The 10,401-nt window shown below is 48.9% G+C and overlaps 1 protein-coding gene across 1 annotated transcript in view; it reads left to right on the forward strand.

The window, feature by feature from the left end:
• Positions 1-4,859, forward strand: part of Vars2 (valyl-tRNA synthetase 2, mitochondrial) — a 29,484-nt gene extending 24,625 nt beyond the window's left edge. The window contains exon 26 of the mRNA XM_033766364.1: positions 4,562-4,859. Coding sequence (XP_033622255.1) covers positions 4,562-4,777 — 216 coding nt within the window. The 3' untranslated portion in view covers positions 4,778-4,859. The remainder of the gene's footprint in view (positions 1-4,561) is intronic.
• The last annotated feature ends 5,542 nt before the right edge of the window (positions 4,860-10,401 follow it).

Here is a 10,401-nt window from a genome sequence, read left to right on the forward strand (position 1 = left end):
GGGCAAAGCAGAACCGGAGAGGAGACCCAGTCAGGGAGCAGGGCTGGGTGAGGCAGAGGCTGCCAGGTGACCGGGCTGCAGCCGGGTGCGGCAGGTGGGCTGAGGCAGGAGCTCCTTCGGCCTGGGTTCTGCAGGCCGGGCCTGCTGGACAGCGGAGAGGCCAGGCCACGAGTCCGGGTGGTGCTAGAGACCCCTGCAGTAAATCTCCAGTCCCCACCTGGCCAGAATAGGACAGAGGCCTGGACAGGATTAGGACAGAAAGCAGGAGCCAGGACAGTCGGTGCTGGAGCAATGGACAGAGGTGCTGGACAGTCCCAGGCACTGACTTTTATTGGCAATCAATTGGGGTAAAGGGGAACCATGAGTGGTGCCTATGGAAATGAATGTAAACAAGGCTCCTAAAGGACAAGACAAGGCATTCTCAAATGAGGAACAGAATAGACAGGATATGTGATGGTATCAGAACATCGTCCTTCTAGTCTGAAGGTGTTAGCTGTGGGGATGGAATTTGGGTGCACGTTGCTCTGACCTCAGCACGTAGGCTTCGGCCTGACTTGCTTCTATAAACAGCCAGTTGTGGGGTTCACTTCTCACAGCTGCTTTGGGCAGAGTCGGTATCCTCTGCGGGGTAGGAAGGAAAGGGGGGCATCTGGAGAAGTGAAGCCCTGGGCGCAAGGTCTTGGGGACCCACTGGCCTCTGTCCCTGAAACCAGCTAATCCTGGCCTCGGGGTTTGCCTCTCGCTCATTTTTCCACATCATTGCACGTGGAGGAAGCCACTGCGCAGGGCAGGACAGCAAAAAGCTCTAGGAATGACTTCTTGATGAGGCTTCCCTGACAGGGTTCTGAGGCATGAGTGGCTCACAGGACGTCCGTCTTTTCAAACAGGCAGAGGGAGCAGAGGGAAGAGACCTTTAGAATTATAGATTTGGTGATGTGAGATTTGTTTTCATTTTTTAAACCCAGGTTGAGAAGCTATTTGCAGTGTCTTCTTCTTCTTTTTTTTTTTTTGGTACCGGGGATTGAACTCGGGCCCTTGTGCTTGCAAGACAGGTGCCGGAACCACTGAGCTAAATCCCCGGCTCTATTTACAGTCTTCTATTAAGAACAGATTTTACTTTTTGCACTCCCTGCAAATACTTCAGTGGCCAAAGCTGTTCTCTCCAGGCCTTTATTGTAGTAAATGAAATAAAGATCCCCTGGTAAAAGCCTCAGGGAGATAAAGCAGCTGCCAGATCAGTCTACTGGGGAAAGAGATGGGGTAGCTCATCCCCGGTCGGTCACTGATTTAGCCTGAACTCTAAGCTCAGATCAAGAAATTTCCTGAACATCCACTCCAGATTTTGCCATCCCTGGTCCACAACTGCACAGTTCAGGTCTGGAATTTTAAGCGCCGGGACCCGTGTCTGGCTGCTGCCTGATTTTGTGGTAGGCAGCTGGCCCGGCTCTGGCTGGTCCCCGGCCTCTGTTCAGGATCATCTCATCAGCTCGCCTCAGCCACGGAGGTCTGTGGAAGTCACGGACACGCCGGTGGTGTGGGTAACGCGCACAGCTGGCGGGGCTTCCCCGTGTTTCCGACGGTCCTGAGCACCCTGTGTCCACTCAGTGACCACGTGGCGGGGCGCCTCCCATGGTACTGCTCCAGACACAGCAACTGAAAGTCCTGGCCGTGGAAGCTAAACCGCGTCTCCCGTGTGCTGGTGCGGGCTGGGCGTGGCAGGAAGGGCCGGAGAGACGGCTGCAGGGCCAGGCAGGAGCAGGCGAGGAGAGGGCAGGGCCGCCCTGGACAACGCAGCACGAAGCTGCTCCGAAGACTGCAGATAGCTGAAGACTCGGGGCTTCGGAGCAGTAGCATGGTCTGCGCTCATGCGGAGCCGATGAGGGGCGGAGCCTGGACTCAGCCCTGGCCTCTGATTCTTTGGGTCTCACGGGCTGTGCCACCCTGGGCACCGTCTGTACCTTGGCAGCTTAAAAGCTCCTGGTGTGTAGCAGAAGCCAAACTCCGATTACTTTGCCTCTTTGTTTTAAGTATTATTATTACGTTTTGAGACAGAGTCTGGCTGTCATTCAGGTTGGCCTCGAACTCATGGTGCTACTCCTGCTTCAGCCTCCTGAATGCAGGGATCACAGGTGTGCGCCACCAGGCCCAGTACTGGGCCTCTTTGAATATCCTTTCCGCACATGAAAAACTAAGCTCATACCTCTTGTTGCATGGGTTTGTGAAAAACATGAAGTAAACAGATGCATGACTAACAGTTTAGGGCTTCTACAGATGTGTGTCCTTCCTTCCCCAAGAGACAGGAATGATTTATGAGGTGTGTACTGTGGTCTTAGCCCATAAGACAGTGCGCCTGGGAACCAAGAGTGTGTGTTCAAATTCTGGCTTCACCTCTTCCTTGCTGGTTGCCCTTAAGGAGATGACTTAACCACTCTGAACCTTGATTCCTCAATGCATGAAGCTGGGAGAATAGTAGACTGTTCTCAGCCACAGTGGGCTCCTGTGAGAAGTCAGTGTTAGTGTCTGTTCCCACTCACAGGACCTGCCTGCCCCAGTAGTAATGGCTCAGAAAGGCTGGCTGTGGCTCTTGCTGGAGGACTATGTACAGTTATTTTTCCTCCAGGAGTCTCGAGTCAGGGGAAGTTGACAGTTTCTAAGGAGCCTTGTTGGAGTCCCGTGACAGTCACCAAAGAGAATCCAAAAAGAGAAAGTCTGTGAGGCACACTGCCAGGCACCTGGCAGTGTGTTAGTATTCTGTTACTGTAACAAAATACTGGAGACAATCAACTTATAAAGAGGAAAGGTTAATCTTGATTATGGTTTTGAGTCCATGAGCACTTGGCACCACTGCTGGGGGCCTGTGGAAGCTCATTATACTGGGAGCCCATGGCAGAGCAAAGACATGGTCAGAAATAAACCACATTTGGGGCTCCATTATCCTCTTCAGCCTGAAGAGATCCCACTAGGTCCCATCTCCTGAAGGTTCTACCACCTCCCAACTGGAGCCCGAACCTTTAAAATGAGCTTTTGGGGGACAGTCCAGGTCCACTATAGCACTTAGAGAAGGTGTCTAGTAAGTGACAGCTATTACTGGGGTCGTGTCAAGGGGACCAGAAAACAGAACTGGCAGAGAAGAGCAAAAGCCTGATGACTCAGCCCTTCTCTCTCCCCCAACCTCAGCTCCCTTTGGGGACGTGGCCTCCTCTTTTACCCTCACGCTCTTCTCGTTCCACCCATATTTCCTTTGAGGCCCCAGCCCCATCTTCCTCATCAGCAGAGAGGATTGGGAGTGGGCCCGGGTTCTGGCTGCCACCTCGAACTAACAGAAACTGGAATCCCAGTTAGCCCTGCAGCCTCCCTCATGTGTTGCGATCTCCTGGTTCTCACTCTTCTGGCGATGTCAGAGCATGCCCTATGTGCCCTATCCAGCTGTTTCCCCGTGGAATGAAGGCCGTATCTGCCACTTGATAGGGGTGTTCCGTTCACACCCTGTCCTTAAATATAGTCAGATCCTCCTAAGACCTTGCCGCCTTGTTCATTCCTGTCAGAACCTCTGAGGAGATATCTTTTCCTGTCAAGAGGGCCCTTCGTCTATCCCCAGATGGCATCGGGAGTATAAAAAAGAACCTCACGGGGAACCACAAGGGTTAAATCATCTTATCTATTTCTCCTTCTTGATTAAATTTTATCACAAGAATGGAAGTTTCCCATCTCCCTCCCCTACCTATCTGCCATTTTTCTTCTTATACACCTCTCACAAGTTCTGTCTACCTAATTTCTATAGAAAATTCTTCCAGAAGTCTTACCTCAGTCTCTCACGCTATTACATTTGGAATGGAACTAGGCTATCACGGAAAGATGGAGGTTCTGATATTTGTTCCTTTTTCTCTCAGTTCTGCCATGGAAAGGGAATTCTATTGCTTAAGTCTGTGAGCCCTGAAGGAGCTCCTGTAAAGCAAAAAACCGGTCAACCCCTGCTCTCACTACTTCACATTTGATAGGCAGCATAGGAAGTTGATGTTGCCAGGGACCAAGTGACTGTAATGCCCAGGTGAAGGTGACAGGATGGAGTGATTAATGAAGATATGTTTGAGCGCTGAAATGAAGTTAGATCTTTTCTGCTTAGTGGAACCAGGGAAGATGCCAGAGGGACCTGAAATTAAGCATTGAGGAGGAGATGTGGGAATAGAAAGAGGCAGTATTTTTGCAGAAGGCATGGTTTGAGAAAAAGTCTGGAAGCTGGAAGAAAGAATGGGTATTAGATATCATGGTACTCTGAGGAGACTGGCTAAGGAGACATATCTGGAGAAGCAAGGGACCCTGGAGATAGAGGGAAGAGGGAAAGAACTTAGGGGGTAGATTCTTTTTTTAAAATTAATTTTATTAAAAAAATAAATAAAACTAATTTTATCGTTACATTTTAGGCATACAATATAATGACATTCATCATTGAAAATTTGTACCTTTACATGATCTATCTTGGTTCTTATTTTTTTCCCTATTTCCCTGCCCTCCCTTCATCTCTCCACCTGGGAAGATCTTATTTGCCTCTCTCCCTCCACAGGCACTACATCTCAAGAACTTCGGAAAACTGGTGAATCCCCAACATCTGACCACTTATCCCCCTTCACCCTGGGCCTTATCCGTAGTGCTCCCTCTGACCACACTGCTCTGCATTCAAAACAAAGACCTCCAGATCTCCCCAGACCTACGGAAATTCAGAGGTCAAAACGCCACTGCAACACCACACGCCGTTCCAGGCCAACTCCCAAACCTATAGACAACTCTGGAGGTGCAGACCATGAGAGCTCTGGAGTTCAGCAGAGACCTTCTCCCACTTCTGAACAAAACATCAGCAAGCAAAAAGAGGAGCCAGTTATCCAGGATAAACCCTCTAACCGTCATGTGGATTCCACTAACATACACAAAAGATCACCTAACCAACAGCATTCAACCTCAGCACCCACGAGGAAAACAACTTGTAAGTCCACAACAAGAAAAACAAAAGTAACAAAAAACACAGCTACAACTGTAAGACCTGTGGAAAAGACTCCCATTAGTTTGAATATTTCAACCATCACCTCCTACAAGACTATAATTCCTTTACACAGCTCAGTCAATTCAGAGATCAACATAAAAAACACAACTTACTCAGAAAAAAATACAGAAGCCACAATGACATCATACAAAACTACAATGAGCCCAGAAAAGTCAGGTGGAGTTAAAGACTATAGGACTACAGCTGTCTCAGGCAATACCCTCACAGAGACTATGAAAGACATAAAAGAGACATCAGCTAGTGAGAAGACTACAGAATCCAAAATGATACCTAAAGAACATGGAGAAAAGACTACATTGGCCCATGAGCTCACAGGAGTCCACACAACACCTCCAGAACATGGAGGAAAGACCACGTTGGCCCAGGAGACCACGGGATCCCACACAACACCTCCAGAACATGGAGGAAAGATCACGTTGGCCCAGGAGACCACAGGAGCCCACACAACACCTCCAGAACATGGAGGAAAGACCACGTTGGCCCAGGAGATCACGGGAGCCCACACAACACCTCCAGAACATGGAGGAAAGACCACGTTGGCCCAGGAGATCACGGGAGCCCACACAACACCTCCAGAACATGGAGGAAAGACCACGTTGGCCCAGGAGACCACGGGATCCCACACAATACCTCCAGAACATGGAGGAAAGACCACGTTGGCCCTTGAAATCACAGAAGCCCACACAATACTTCCAGAACATGGAGGAAAGACCACGTTGGCCCAGGAGATCACAGGAGCCCACACAGCAACTCCAGAACATGGAGGAAAGATCACGTTCGCCCAGGAGATCACAGGAGCCCACATAACACCTCCAGAACATGGTGGAAAGACTACATCAGCCCAGGAGCTCACAGGAACCCAGGTGACACCTAAAGAACATGAACAAAACACATTAGCCCAGGAGAAGACTGCAAAAACCCTAACGATGCCTCCAGATCGTGAAGAAAAGACTACGTCAGTCCATGAGAAGACAACACAAGTCTCACTGAAGTCCACAGAACACCTAGAAAAGACCGCATCAACCACAGAGAAAACCACAAAGGTCTTCAAAAGTCCTATAGTGTACCCAAAGAAGACCACACTGACCACTGGGACCACAGAAATCCTCATAAAATCCACAGAAAAAACAGCCACAGCAGCAATCACAGAGACTACAAGACATACAGTCAAGGTCACAGGAGACAAGTTGATTACCTCTTCTCGTTTAAACAAAACTGAGGTTACCCATCAGGAGTCTGCTGGTTCTTTGACACTCACCACATCTGGAACGGACCAGAGCTCCATCACGTCAGAAGCCCCAGGCAACAAGAGCTATCCACAGCAGGGTAACAATGCCTCACAGGCAGGCCCCTACACTGGAGAGAAGGGGGGAAGTGATCCATTCCCTGCATGGGCCATAGTTATTGTGATCCTGGTGGCTGTGATTCTCCTGCTGTTGTTCATTGGTCTAATCTTCTTGGTAAGGGACAGAGAAATGAATCCATGAAATGGGGATCGAGGAAGGATTGGGGTCCGAGTGAGGAAATGATGTGTCTAGGAAAAGAGATGGTGGACGTGGAGCTTGGTAGCTGGTGGGTGGTGGTGAAAGCTAAGGGAAAAGAATGAATACACAAAATGTGAAAGCTGGAGTTGGGGAGGAGGAGGCCGAGACAAAAAGGGTATGAAAGAGAGAAATTTGGGGGTTGGAGAGAGTTGCAAGTGTGAGAAGGACAAGGTTTAAGGGCAAGAATAAGATGAGGGGGCCTGGAGATAGAGCCTGGGCTCAGGGTATTGGATCTGGGGCCGGAATAAGGGCAGAGGTTTGGGTGGAACCTTGGGAAAGGAGCCAACTGAAGGGCCAGGGACTGGACAAACAGAATCAGGGCCTGAGATGTGGTGCTGAGGAAAGCGAGCCACAGGGCAGATGGTTCTCACCCCTCCTTTCTCGTCCCAATCTCAGGTCTCCTTTATGACTCGAGCGCGCCACGCACTGACCCGGAACGCTGAGGACAATGATGCTCAGGATCATGATGGCCCCAACTCCTACCCAGTCTACTTGATGGAACAGCAGAATTTGGGCCGGGGCCAGATCCCTTCCCTGCAATGATCCGTTAGAAAGGCCCCAGCTCCGGCTCTTCCACTTCTCTGGATGATGAATCAGACTCACGGTTCTGGTTTCCCGGACTCCAGGAAGCGTGGAGAACACCGACAGCGAACAGCATTAATCCGCCGTCAGCCTTGCTCTTAGTTGAAACTGGCTGGAGGATGAGGTGGTTATTAGGAAGGGTGAGAGTTTTGTGGAGTGAGAAGAATTGACTAACACAAGGGAGAGTGCTCATTGCAGAGGTGACGACCTGAGAATACGAAGGTGCTTCGTGGACGTGTGGGGTGGGCAGCAGCGTGGGCGCTGAGTCCCGGGCCAGGGAAGGAACTGTCGAAGGTCAGATTGCCTTGAGAGTGGGGAATCGGGGAGCAGAGGAAATGAGCACAGGGCTCCTGGTTCCAGGACTGATACATATGAAGTTTGTCTTTTGTTGTTAGGACTTGTCTCAGAGTTCCTGGAATACTCGCCTTTCCTTCTTCAATGAAACCAAACCAAACCAAACCAAGATCTAGGCAGGAAAGAGGGTTACAATATTTCCTTCTCCACTGTCTCTATTCTCTGGAGAAAGGAAAGTCCTGGAAATCATAAAGAACCATAAATATCTCTCATTCAGATGGGTCCCCTCTCCTCCTCCTGAAGCTCAGTTTTTTTAAATGCCAGGGTGGGTTTCCTGCTGGTCTGGGTGGGCACGCAGGGCCAGGATGTATGTTTGTTCTGAAGTCTCGTCTGCCCCTCACCATCCCAGCCCTTTCCCAGTGGCATCCCGCCTCATCGCTGAGTCCCTCACTGGAAGCCAGTCTGGGGTGCATCTTCTCCGCTGTCCTCACCCTCTCCCCGCACATTCACCCAGACTCCACTCCCCTGGGCATTTCCTCTGCGTGTGCTTTATGGATTTTCTCAGGCATTGCAGCCTTTCACCTATGACTGAACAGGTAAGAGGGGAAAGGACAGCAACAGATCATTTCCTTCTTTGCAATTTTTAAAAAATAAAATGCAACATATTTATAAAGTAAGGACTTAGTGTCCCATCATTGGGGGAAGGGACTGTTCAGCTCTGGTGGGGACCTTCGGGATGGCTTGACATTGGTGGTTATAACTGATATGTATTGACTTATAATTGTCATGTTATTTTCCTGTTGTTGGTTCTTTTTTATTTTTCTCCCTCTCCCTTTAAATTCTTGCCTATTTGATTTGCTCTGTTGGGCCTCATGGAGTTGTGACCTTCATTGTCTTTTTCTAGGATATTTAAAAAAATTGGAGTGTCGGTTTGGAATTCATAAAATTTCTCAGATATTCTTTGTCATGATACTCTTCCATCAATTTTGAAAGATAATTTTGCAGGATACATCAGTGTAGGTTGGAGGCTGTTTTCTTTTAAAGCTTGAAATACCTCACTCCAGGCTCTCCTTGACTTGAGGGTTTGTATTGAAAAGTCTGTTGTGATTCTAATGGACTTTCCTTTGCATGTAATTTGTTTCTTTTCTCTGACTTCTCGTAGTATTTTGTACCTCTGTTGGGCTTCTGGCATCTTGATTTATATGTAGGTGTAGATTTTATTTTATTATAACTAGTTAGAGTCCTATTTGACTCACTTATCTGTATTCAAGTTCTTCTGCTCTGTTTGGGGAGTTTTCTATCATTAATTCTGTGAACAGTTTTTTTATGGCGTTTGTGCTTATCACCTGTTTTTCTGTAGACTAATTTATTTATTTATTTTTGTACTGGAGATTGAACTCGGGTCCTTGTGCCTGCAAAGCAGGCAGTGGAACCACTGAGCTAAATCCCCCGCCCACATGGACTCCTACTAATCTTATATTATTCTTCTTTGCATTGTCTAGAAGCTGTTGGATTGAATTCTATAGTCCCTTACTATTTTTAAGAGATCTCTCTTTTCATGGTCACTGACCACCATCCTATCTTCTATGTCTGATATTCTGTCTTTAGATTAGGTTAGTCTGCTATGTATACTTTTAACAGAGTTTTTTTATCTCCTGGATATCAGTTTGAATCTGTTTCATGGATTCCATTTGTTTCTTGTGTTGGGCCTTCATAGTTTCCATTTCTTTCCTATGCTGAGAATTCATGGCTTCCATCATGGTCCTGAACTCATCTATTGTTTTATATCTTTCTTTTTAGAGTCTCTAATCATGTCTTTTATATGGGAAAGTATTTCTGTTTTGAACATTTCTAGAGCCTCATTCACCTATTTTTTACTTCCTGTGTTATCAGTTCAGATTATCCAGGTGGTTGATTATCAGACTTTTCCATCTTTGGTAAGCTGGAAGACTGTGTCTTGTTTAAATGTCTTTTCATTTCTATTATTGTTGTTGGTATAGTCCTTGGATTAATTCCTGGGTTGATACTTAGATATTACTTATTGTAAGGAGACAGGTCCCTGGGGAAAACAGCCTGGGGCACAGGAGACACCATGTGGGTACCAGAGGAGGGCTGAGGAGCTGGAGGAAAGTGGAAGATCTGCCTGGCTTCCAGGTGCCTGGTGTGTGGCAGCTGCCATCTCACTGGGGGGAGGGACATGCAGAGACCCCCAGCCCCAGCCCCTAGCTGTTGAATTTCCTGAGTCTGAAATTAATTTTTTTTTACATGAAAAACCAACCAACAACAAAAACCGAAACCCACCTCTGCACAGAGTCCTAAAAATCCAGACTCCCCTGCCAGGCACCAAAAATGGGGCCCAGGGGTGGATGTGGGTGGCAGGGGAGGCTCTTCCCACCCTCAGGGGACTCTCTTCTTGCTAAGTATCACTGGGAAATCTAGGGTGCCCTCTAACAGGCCCCTTGGGCCCTCGTTGGGATAATTACTTGACGACAGGTCAGGAGGGAACCCTTCCCTGAGCCCAGCTTTGGTCCCTGGGGTCACCGCCCCAGGTGGGCCCAGAGGGGACAAGGGAACAGGGGCTTGGGTTGGGAAGTTTCTGGCTCCTCCTTCCCTGCACCTGGAGGGTGACCTGGTTTCCCTGGGGAGCAGCCCAGTGACTCTGTGCCCAGTCACCAAAGCACCAAAGCATGCCTGTGCTGTGATGTCGCAGCTGTCACCTGCCCCACCCTGGCACCCCTGGGCTGAGCTCCTTGTTCTCTCTCCATACCTGTCTCCCTCTGCTCCTCAGGGCCTAGGCTCCAAGTGAGGCTGTGGCACAGCCCAGCTGGGCGGGAGGCTGGGGCCAAGCAGCACAGTCCCTTCTTCGAGTCCAGATGTCCTCTTTCAGCTCCTTGAACTTCCAGTCTTGCTCTTCTGGCCTCAGCC

Source organism: Fukomys damarensis, unplaced genomic scaffold (genome assembly GCF_012274545.1).
Source record: "Fukomys damarensis isolate Sample0158 unplaced genomic scaffold, DMR_v1.0_HiC HiC_scaffold_20, whole genome shotgun sequence".
In the NCBI taxonomy this organism is placed as follows: Eukaryota; Metazoa; Chordata; class Mammalia; order Rodentia; family Bathyergidae; genus Fukomys; species Fukomys damarensis.